Raw genomic sequence first — 12,079 nt, 5'->3', positions numbered from 1 at the left:
CTTTTATAAAATAAATTTTAACAAACTTCTAAAGTGTAATCCCGGACTTACTGGCGTTTACATGAAGTTTTGATGTTGACATTGGTGGATGAAATAACTATCGGTGAAGTTTTTCGCCGGACCCTTTGCAGGTCCTTGAAAATTTTCAAGTGGTCTGGAAGCGCTTGGTTAAAAATAGTTCAACGTCAATTTTTGACATTTCAACAATCAATTTCACGTCATATGTTGGATATTACTCCGAGAAAACGAGTCATTTCCATATCACAAGGGGTCACCGTGGACCTTAAAAAGGTTAAGAACCCTTGATTTAACAAATGGAAACTTTGTTGGTCGTTGTTATTAATCGATATTTTCGTGTGTCAGTGGTTTTAAACCGATGTGTTACTATACATAATCTCTGGCAACTTTGGCAAGTCTGCTAAATTTACTCAAATTTATCACTATTACCGGCGATTATGCATAATATACAAGTGTCATAATTCCCACATGATAAATCGTCTTATATTCATCACATCTGCTGGTTATTATGCATAATTATCGTTTCGTATTGGCAAGTATCATAAACTGGTCCCATTGCGATTTATTATTTGAATAACCGTATTTGAGAGAAGTTTGAACCGGATATAGTGAACGAATTTGTCCCAAACACCTCGAAATCATTCCTATAATTGACTCCTATTTGACAAATTCTGAAATCGGACCACGATATATTGAATTCCTATTTAACAAATTTAACGCACGAACCCCGATGTAGCGAATTCCCATTTAACAAATTCCCCGATGAATCGGATTTATACAAGTTTTATTGCGTATATAATCAGACCCCAATAACCCCCAGTATAACAAACTCCTATTAAACAAATTTTACAAATTTAGTCGGACACCGATATAATTAACTCCTATTTGACGAATTCTACAATCGAACCTCGATACAACGAACTTCTATTTGACAAATTTTATGATTGCATTCCGTTTGTGTTAACTCTCACTCAACAACCTTAACTAACGACGCTTGGGTAATATGCATAATCAAAGGTAAAAGTAAATTTATGAACTTTACCGAGAAGATTATTCGTAATAACCATTTTTCATGCAATAACTGATATACAGTCAAATCCCGTTATAACGAACGCCAAGACACCGGAGATATCACTTCATTATAACGAAATTTCGTTCCAGGTTTTTGCATTGTTCCTATGTAAAATTATCTGGGGGGGGGGGTTAGGAAAGTGTTCGCTAAAACGAGATTTTCGCTATAACGGTATTCGTTAAAACGGGATTCGACTGTATCACATTTACGTAACAGGCACAAAAAGACAAAATAATAGACAGAGAATCTTTTCTGTTTGAAACAAATGTGTGTTTTTTTTATTCGTCAAATAAAAATAAATAGTGTAAAGAGAAAATAATTCTTTTCGTAAAATTATCGATCTTCAAAACATCGGGTTACGTCACGTGATCTCCAAACACTGTTACGATTGGCTCGATTTCTAACTCTGTTATTATATAATAAAGTTTTTTTTTCTTTTAAATGACTAAAAACAAATTAAAAAACACCTAGTATTATAATTAATTATAGTAGACACAACTATAAGATTCAAAATGATATACCGATACTATCTTATATTTACAATCAAAGCGATGATGTCCATTGGTTTGACTCGTTCCACACATCGTGGACATATATTAGTGTTATATTTTCAGTTTTTTTTTTAAACCGATAACTTAAATTGCTAATATCCGACGTCTAACACCAGGGATTTGTCACCAGATACGGGGTCGGCCAAAAGCTCATGACAAATTTAAAAAAAAACCAACGTAAAATCAACCAACTGCTGTTAAAGCTTGTAGTTTGCAGTGAAATGCTTGCCGTAGAGTTAAGGATGTGATGAATTTTTTGATTTGGGGGGGGGGGGGGAGGGAGGGGTGAGATAATATAGTTCAGGGTGCACAACCTCTGGCCCGCGTACCAAACGTGGTCCGGAAAAGTATTTCATCCATCCCGCGAAAGGTGTTCCGGGAAAAAAAAGTATCAGTAGTAAAAAGCTGACCATATTTCCTTTTTATATTTCCATATATCCTTCCATATATCTATATTCCTTTTTATATTCCATATTTCCTGTATTATATACGGCAAATCGGGATCCATACGGGCCATCGTATGAGTTATCACCAGAAAAATTGTCAAAGGGAAATAAAGTTATCAATTGCAGCCGAAGAAATTGTCAAAGGTGATAATTATAGCGAAAAAAATTCTCAAGGAGCGGTAAAGTTGCTAATTTTAGCCAAAGGAAAACTGAAACTCACTTAAAATGTAATTCATTAAAAAAAAAAAAAAAATTGTGTTTGACAAATATGTGAAATGAATATATTTCTGACTATGAATAATTATGATAATTAGAGTGATAATTATCATCATAGAATTTATAATCTCAATCCTTGGTTTCCTGTAAAAAGTACAAATTCAAGTATAATTCGTTGAAAATCGGGAAAGACGGGACATTTTATAGATAAGTCGGGAAATGACCGTAAAACAAGGTCATAATATAACGTGATGACCCGTAAAACAGTGTGTTATGGTAACCTTATATATTTCATATATGTTTCTGGCCCGCAAGACTGCAGAAATATAATATATCTGGCGCGCGGACTGAAAAGGTTGTGAACCCCTGATATAGTTCATAATTTCACGTAGAGATGACGTTTTAGCATGAAACGTGTTAACAACAGCAAACATTCTACATCATGGTCATCATATTTCCAGATATTGCGGGACAAAAAAAAAATAGCCATAAAGCCCGAATCCCAACAGGCAACAAGTCGTACTGCGGTATCTAGATTATCACATTTTAGTGTCTAAACGGGTGGGCCCAATGGACTCCAGGGCTCCCAGGCAATAGAGGGGGACCCTTATGTTGCTATCCGAGAATTTTAGTTGTTCTGAGATTATTTTTTTTCGGCGGTTATGAATTTTTCCATTAATCTTGAAATTTCTTTATTCATTAAAAAAAAAAGTGGATTTTCATCAATTCTGAAATTAATTTTTTCATTAAATATGAATTTCCATCAATTCCGAAATTACTTTTTTGGTGTTTCCACCTTCATCAATAAATTCTAAAAATATTTTGCATTTTATTCTGAAAATATTTTAACAATTATGGAAATAATTTTCATTTATTTCAAAATTTTTTTTTTTTTCAATAATTGTGAACTCATTCATTCTGAAAATATTTCTTTCATAATTCTCGAAATATTTTTTATTAATTATGAATTTTTCATTAATTGCGAAATAATTATGAAATTATTTTTCTCATCAGTTCTGGAATGTTTTCTAGAAGTGATTTCACGAAATTACTAATTCTAGAACACATTTTCCGTTGTTTTTTGTATTCCTAAGAATTCTGTAACTATGTAAGACTTTAAGGGTCGCATGTGGCCCGCGGGTCATGCGTTGAAGACCCCTGTTCTACAAAAAAAAAACCAGTTAAAGTACATAATGGATCTTAAAGCCGTCTTTTTATGAATTCACCACTGCCAAATACTAATGTGCTCCATGCTTTGTAGCTCAAGCCCATCTAAAATTTACTTAATTTCAATCCACACATTCGATAGCACAGATTATTGTGAAGTCTCATTTATATATTAGTTGTTCAGTGTTGACCAATCAAAAATGGTACAGCATTTTACTGCAGACCGCATAATTATACATTGGTTTCATTTTATATTAGTTTTCGAAATGTGTTATGAACATTTCGCCCACCCCGTATTATTTTTTGTGCAAATGCTGCCTCCCAGAGGTCATACACACACATGCGCGTTGTCTATGTACATAACAACGAAATGCCGAATTCGTTATTTATCGAAATCCACGTGTTCATAGTCTATGACGCATGCGCATTCTGTTAAACTCACAAATGTACAGTATATATATATACACACACGCACACACAGATATGGCTTCTCATAGTGTATGTAGGATGACGTTCATGGGTCATCCTGCCAGAGAAACACCGGGAGAGTTTGGTACGTACAGCTAACTAGATGGCTACAGTCTAGCTCGAACACTCTGCCAATCACCAAGTTTTGGATCTTTGAACGACCAGGTGTCGACCGTAGCCTATAGCTGGTATAGTTGTCCTTTCCTTGCAAGCATGAGTTCTAAAAAGGACTTTTGGTTGCTGGAACGTTTCATTGACGAACCATTCCGTTGATCATGATGTTGGCGAGTGCGTTTCTTCTCCTCCTCCAGGTACCCAGATCCTTGGCGTGATACCTCAGTTGCTTCAGCCAGTCGATAGCGTCGCTTCTGCATTCGGCCTGTATCAAATTAAGGGACAAAAAAAAACATTTAATAGGTTTCAGTGGATGCATTTTAATAGTTTTGTACATGACTCGCATAGATTTCAATCATAGGTAACAACCACGAATTCCGTATGCACGATTATCACAGGGTGTACCATAAATGTGTAAATAGTTTAAAAATCCTATAAAAAATTGAAGCAATTGGTATATTTGAATGTGGTTTGTGAAAAAGTTATTTTCTCGCGAAGAGGGATTTTATTTTGGTATACAAAGAGAGAAAAAAGTTCAAATTTTTGTTAATAGAGGGCGCTGCACAGAAGCAAAGGACTGAAAATATGCGAATCCTAAAAAATGCAAGGTGTACGATTAACAGCTCATTTCTAAAAATTTCCCTGTTACTGGCCCTTACATAAGGTTATCGTTGGGGTGTTGACAGTGGCAGATACAGCACTATCAGTGAAGTTGTTTCACCTTGGCCACGAATCACCAGCTGAAGCTTTACGAATTCTGTGATTTACTTTCACGCAGTGTTTGTTCTAGATCAACAAAATACAAATACAACGCCACAACAGGCAAATTGCCCAACGAGGTGGCTGACTTAAGAACATCATGGATCCCCGAGCCATTTTTTGGAGGCCCTACCTACTACTACTACACCACACATGCACCCCACCCACACCCCCCCCCCCGCGGAACCCCCCAACGAATCGGTACATGCGGGAATGTGCGTGTACGTGTAGTGAAACCTGACGTGAAGTTTTTTATGTTTCTCTGTAATGCTTGTTATGTGTAGTGCTGCCATCTGCCACACATCTTTAGTTCAAAAATTTGAACTAAATTTATTTTTCCGCACAAAAGAAATTCCTTTTCCGTGAGAAGAACTTTTTTGCAAACCGCATTCAAAAATATAATTAATTCCTTCAATTTTTATGAATTTTTCAACTGTTTATGAATTTATGGGACAACTTGCACGCTAAGGCCATGCATGCACTCTTAACGACACACCCAGGCATGTACCAATTCATTTGAAAATTTTTCAGAGGAATGTTCACAAGGTGCCTGTACGGTTAAATAGCAGTGGTAGCAATTCCACAGCTTCAGTTGAAGACCAAGGACAGGAAAAAACCTCAATCAGCAATGGTCTTTGGTAGACTTGTATGGTTTAGTAGTAGTCAAACGTATACTGCAAGAAAACAAAAACGTCTGCACCGATGCGATAAACAACTAAAGTAGTGGAACTTTGAGTGTGGGTGGTTTTTGCGCGATTATATGCCCAATTCTATGCGTCCCGACAACCAACCAATATTCTTGCCGAATTTCACTGGGGAGTACTGGAACGTCCACCTTACAGATTCCTCCTCCTAACCATGGCCCGCCGATCTGCGTCAACGAAGATATATAAGCAGGTGGTCAAAGAAACCGATTCTGGTGCAATCGGTAGAGGGTCGGATTGGCAATCCGAAGGTTGCGGGTTCGATTCCAGCTCGTCACGTATGTTAAGCCACTGTGGTGGTTGAGTGGTCATAGTGACGGACTCTCATCGCGAGATCCCGGGTTCGAACCCCCCCCCCATCCCCATCGCCACAGTTGGTTTTCTGTGGTTCCCAACTTGGAGGTGCGAATGCGAGCTGATCTCCCTACTAAATAGTCTCGCCACAAAGAGCAACCGGTTACGTACAAATACTCAATCATTTCACTTCACTTCTGAAATATATAGATAACAGCACTGAAAAATCAAACACAACACTACAGACGCACTCAGACTGTAAGGTACACACACAGTTACACTTCCGGCACAACTCACTAGGCAGTAAATTGTCCATGGCGATAGACCTGGGTTGTGCTCGGTTTGAAAGAAAGAAAAAGAAAAATGGTCAAAAAAACGTGGGCCATATGCCACCTCACACAGCCTTTCACTATCTTAACCCACACTTACTCAAAATGCACATTAAAGAACGCAGGTTACCCTCAGACACTGAGGTGAAGGGCATCGCGAAAATATGATCGATATCAATAGGCCTTTGTTGAGAAGGACAAACACGGGATTGCGACACAATATGGCGTCAGCCCCGAAGTAGTTACTTTTGACTGTCACGCGCATGTTTTATCGTCAAGGATTCTTGTCACCCTTTCATTTGATCAACCCTTAATATGATCAGATAATAAACATAAGCAGGATTTATTTTTACCTTGAGATACACGGAATCTTTCGTGGTATACTCTTGGATTTCAATGATGTCGTCCTCTTCCAATTCTGAGCTGACGACGCAACTGCCCAAATGCAATGGTTCCTGCAAAATATTGGATGAATTGTAATTGAAACTCTGTCAATATTGTCACCGCATACAAAAATACATTATATAATACAGGTTGTCCGGGATAAAGGTATCCAAAAGCAACGACTTATAACGGGGGAACCGCACATGTTAGTTATGAAAGCGCTGCACCCTCGACAGGACATATTGCTTCGAGTTTTATATCCACGTTTTCCACCGAGGTTGCGCATGCGCACTGTCGAAACCTACTTCGAGACGCTTTTCGTCGGAGTCTAATGCTGATTGCCAGTCAGTAATTAAATTCCGCAGAGGAATGTGTACGAGGTGCATGTACGGTTAAGTAGTAGTCGGTATGTGAAGCCACTGTGCGTCTCTTTCTGGAATCTAGCATCGTGCTGGACTCTCATCACGAAGATTCAGGTTCGAACCCCGTTGGGTCACAGAGATTGTCGGCTGAAGTTGGTTTTCTTCGGTTTTCCAACTCCGAGGAGTGGATGCAAGACAGTCTCATTTTTTAAAAATCTCTTTAGAAAAAAAAGAAAAAGAGAGAGCAGGCAGAGACCTTTTCAACGCGATACTTAGTTGGCTTACATAACACTAAAAGTCAGGCATTTTCACTTCATAATATAGCAGGTAGACGGCAGCTCCAGTATAACATGAAACCAGCATAACTCAGTTATATTTGTATGTTGTATTTATTTGTTTTTGTTACTGAGTGCGTGTTGCCATACATGCACTCAGATCACACGTTCGGGCATGCACCAACTCGTTATTATTGCCCCAGAGGACGGAGGATTTTTTCAGCATCCGAGTGGCTTGGGGGTAAAATGCTCGTCTGCCATCGTGAAAGTTGCCATCACGGTCCCAGGTTTAAACCCGGGGAAGAATATAGATGACAAGATATTTCACCTAATAAGATTGAGGCGACCACTGATAGATGGCGCCTTCATTTCCAACCCAACTCATTATTGGCAGTAGATTGAAATATAGCGATATGGCCAGAGTTGGTGAATTAGACGACGGACATGGACCGTCACGAGAGATGCATGTGACGGTTAAGTAGTAGTATTCAGCAGATGGATGCCACAACGCAAGGATGGTTCAGTGGGTGCTTTGGCAAGCTGAATTTGAATCAGTGACGAGTGTTAAACGCGGCGAACGAACTGATTGGAATGTGGAGTCCCCCATCATAATTTGAAACAGGGTACATCACTGCGCAGTAGTTGATTTATAATAACACCTCATATATGCCGCTAAACACTTGGCAAGAGAAAAGATGACTCACTGAGATGGCCTTCTTTAGTGACGTCACGAGCTTCGTGCGGAGGCCTTCTTATATAGGTGGTGTTGCAAGAGATCGACTACCATTATGAGATCAGCAGAGCCTTTAAAGATGTAATTTATTAATCTGCAAAAAACCTTGAGGAGAACCCTCTTCAGTGTACCTTAAATATGCAAGTACGTAATCACACGTGTGGTTCTCTCACTGTAAGCCATTCCTTTTGGATACCTCTACCCAGGACACCCCTGTATGTATATACAGTAGTTCTGAATGAACGATAAAACTGAGAGTTTAGGTGATTTACCCTGGCGAGGCTGTACTTGCCGTACTTCTCCTTCATGAGCAGAAGCGTGGCGTCCCTAATGCCGGTGTCCCTCGGGAACAGGATGCTGTTGTCGTGGACCAGATCCGGCCTGTAGTTACTGTTCGGTTTGCCCAGCGTGGCCAGCAGAGCGTGGCTGGACGTGAACTTGAACGGTTTGCCCCTTCTGGATTTGGTGAAATCGGCGGCCGCGCTGAAAGCCAGTTTGCCGGCCATCACGAATCTGATCTCTTCTTTGCTCCACTGTAGGATTTCCATGGCCATCTAGAGGGAAGACAAAAAAATAATTTGAAAATCAACCAGAAATCCGTCCACTATACGATCCACAGGGTGGCCGGTAAGTCCTAATTTGCCCTTTATCTGATCAACCGTTCGTCGTATAGAGGTATGGTTCTAATTTTTAAAAAAAATGCTTACAATATGTTCAGAAATCAGTCTGCACAAGTTTTGAGTGCGCGTACCAACACAGCGTGTAGCAAAATGAGGAATTTAAATTTTCATACGGTCCCTCTATCCTCTAGCTTCCGATCTGAAAGTTGTTGTCCTGTCTCTCCTGATGCCAACAAAAAATTCTATGTTTTTAAGTGCAATATTCACCGAGCTATTCAAATTCGAAAACCGCAGGAAATTTGGGGAAAAACAGCCTTAAATGCGGAGAAACCGGTTTACCCGCATTTAACTCTATTTTTTCCGGAATTTCCTTCGTTTTTCGAATTCCAATATCTCTGTGAATATTGCACTCGCAAACAGGAATTTTTTGTTGGCATCAGGCGAGACAGGGCACCAACTCTCTACTTGTAAGTTGGAGCGGTGGGGGGCGTATAAAAAATGTAGATTTTTTTTATTTCGTTACACACTACATTTTCACTCTCAAAATTGGTATAGGGTAACTTTTGAACACCTGTTGAGCATTCAGAGGTTGAGGAATCATACCTCTGAAATGGACGGTTGATGAGATAAAGGCCGTGCCAGCACTTACAAGGCACTCTGTATAATTTTAAAAGCCACAGTATTTAGAACTATAAGAGGTATATGGATTTAATGTAAAGTAAAGTGGGGTCTCTTAAGAGATGGGCCAACGGGCCTAGAGTTAATCAGGGGCCACAAATTATCGAAGACTTGATTTATTATGAAATTGTTTCCTTCAATAAATTTGTGAGTTTTACTTTTCTTATTTCATTACTTTCATCCCACAAATATGGGTTCTTATTAATTCTGAAATTATTTCTTTCACCAATTCTATATATTTTTTTGAAAAAAAATAATAATTATTTCTTTCTATCAATTCTTTCGATAATTCTCAAGTGTATTTTCAGTGATTCTGAAATTTTTTCATTGGTTATGGATTTCCATCGATAATGAGAAATAATTTCTTTCAATAATTTCGAAATCGTTTTTTTTTAACAAGAAATTCTGAAACGGTTTCTTTCATTAACACTCGAAATTATATCTTCTACCAAGGTATTTTCAGCATTATGTGTAAATTCTGTAATTATGTTCGCTTTTACGTGAGAGCCGACATTTCCCTCTTGATAATGTAGTAATTCGAAATTAGCGGTTACCCAAAAAAAAGTATTTAGATCCCTTAGGGCCGTATTCACTGATATGGTTTAAACTGTAGTCACAATTTTTGGATAACAAATCAACCAATCATAGATTGGTTAAAAACCCGAATTTAACCAATCCGTGTCGATCTCTTATCAAAAAATTGTGACTATAGTTCAAACTATGTCGGTGAATACGGCCCTTAAAGAAGCATTGTCGTTGTAAAATAAAAAAGAATAGGAAGTATTTCTTCGATACGGGGATTATCTTGGAATTGCTCGCACACCAGTCACGTGATATATGCCGTTGTGGTAGTCGAGTGGTCATACTTGCATAGCCAGGTCCCGGGTTCGAACCCCACGGGTGCCGCAGTGGTGGTATGCTTAAGTTCGTTTTCTGCGATTCTCAACTTCGAGGCGCGAACGTGAGCTGCGATGTCTACATTAAAAAGTCTCACCATAGAGAACAACAGGCCTACAAAAGGCCTAGAGGGACAGAGCGGGGGCCACAGTTGGACTGGTGGCCTACACAAAAAGGTATAAATATTCAATCATTACACTTCACTTCTGAAATATAGATGGCAGCTCAGCAAAATCAGGCATAACACAATAGATACACATTTAGATTGTTAGTGTGCCCCTTCCACTTCCGGTGCAACTCACTAGGTAGTAAGCGTGGATCTCTATATGGAACTATATCTACGAATTGTGATAATTCATAAAATTTACGAAACTTCTAATATGATAATACTTCGAATATATGATAATACTACATTCAATCAATCGGTTGAAAATTACCTGTATAAACGTTTGATTAAATAAATTGAGTTCAAAATTCAAGAAAATTTCGATTAAAAAAATGGTAAAAATCTGGGCATTTTTACAGGAAAAGTCGGGGTGGAGGAAAAAACCGAACTGTCACTGAAAATACGGGACAAACTGCAGGACTATGGTCAACCTATTCAGAACAATTTATTATTGTTATTTTTTTTCTATTATCACTCCCTCCCCCAACAGCGAGCTCTAGATCCACCCATGCTAGGTAGTAAATTGCCCATGGCGATGGACCCGAGTTGTGCTTGGATTGAAAGAAAGAAACAAAGAAACGTATGTGTGATATATGGAATGCTATTTTTGAACAACAAAATTAACCCTATGCGTAAATACCTTTCTGAACTGTATGCTTCCGATGTCGGAGACACTGTACGCAATCCTCCTGTGTGGAGCTGAAATGTTGGACAACCTCCTCCAGATCTTTGTCCCCGTCACTCCTTTCGTTTGCTTTAAGAAAACATTAAATCATTATTTCTTTTGTTAACACCAAAACGAAATTAATGCAGCATCGATACGACACATTGTCGCTTGATATGATACCAGATAATTAATGCTTAAGCACATCGAGGAAAAATTTCGATAAATCAAATGCAAGGCTTTTATGCCGGAATCCTTTCAACAAGAAATCGCGTAAGAACAGTTGCATTAACAACTCGACATTTGCGCTTTATGATTCCAAATTCAACCCTTTCAGACCCTGGCACCACAAACGTGTGGGTTGCCTTCCCTCACTGTAGAACTTTTTTCTTTTGACCTCAGGGAGTTAAACCCTGACTTAAAGGATTATGTGAGTGTCGAGTTAGAAAAATGATGAATATAAACTTCGGGGGGGGGGGGGGGGGAAGGGGACTTTCATCAGCGGGAAGCACTTAGAGTTGAACTTTTAAGTTGAACTTTGGTTTAAGATTTCTTCCAGGAAAAGTGTGATTTATTGCATAAAATTTATTAATAAAATCCTGAAAAAAATTTGTACGTGGAGATGAAAATGGTTTGCATCATCTTGGCTGAGAAAAATTTGAACGAAGTAAATTATTTCTTCACAAAAACAACGCTTGTTGACACATTTATGTTTTTAATGTATATTTTAAGTATCAGACGGAGCTACTTGAAACCTGATTTGACTGATGCGCACGACTTGGAAATTTTTTGATCATGCGATAAACAATATTGCAACCCTCTACAACAGTGAAATTCTAAGATTTATACCAAAGTGAAGTGGTCAAAAGACCTTTTAAACTACGAAATGAAAACGTTTATGAGTATTGCTATTATTAATTAATTTTTCTGCTATGTCATTCAGAAATGCATAATCAACTAGCATTTATAACTAATATTGATAATAAATATTTAGCATTAAAAAATGATAAGTGAATGATGGTTAGCTAGTAAAGATTAGTAAAATCACGTGTGTCGGTTCAATCACCAGTAGAATTCCTCGATTGGTTTTGCTAATTTATTCAAAGAAAAACCTGAAATAAAAACGTTAATGAGCATTTTTCTGATTTTTACTAGTTTGCTA

At 38.2% G+C, this 12,079-nt stretch overlaps 1 protein-coding gene across 2 annotated transcripts in view; it reads right to left on the bottom strand.

Moving 5' to 3' along the window:
- Window positions 1-1,697: 1,697 nt before the first annotated feature.
- LOC149076871 (uncharacterized) overlaps window positions 1,698-12,079 on the bottom strand; it is a 175,400-nt gene continuing 165,018 nt past the window's right edge. For both annotated transcript variants that reach the window (XM_089244595.1, XM_089244596.1), the window contains exons 12-15: window positions 10,894-11,007; window positions 8,165-8,446; window positions 6,492-6,593; window positions 1,698-4,317 (exon numbers count right to left, since the gene is read on the bottom strand). In XM_089244595.1, coding sequence (XP_089100721.1) covers window positions 4,189-4,317; window positions 6,492-6,593; window positions 8,165-8,446; window positions 10,894-11,007 — 627 coding nt within the window. In that variant the 3' untranslated portion in view covers window positions 1,698-4,188. The remainder of the gene's footprint in view (window positions 4,318-6,491; window positions 6,594-8,164; window positions 8,447-10,893; window positions 11,008-12,079) is intronic.

Source organism: Pholcus phalangioides, unplaced genomic scaffold (genome assembly GCF_987345545.1).
Source record: "Pholcus phalangioides strain wild (caught in Gottingen) unplaced genomic scaffold, Ppha-v1.0 ptg000015l_1, whole genome shotgun sequence".
Taxonomy (NCBI): Eukaryota; Metazoa; Arthropoda; class Arachnida; order Araneae; family Pholcidae; genus Pholcus; species Pholcus phalangioides.
The sequence above is the reverse complement of the archived record's forward strand: the minus strand, read 5'-3'. Positions and strand labels throughout refer to the sequence as shown.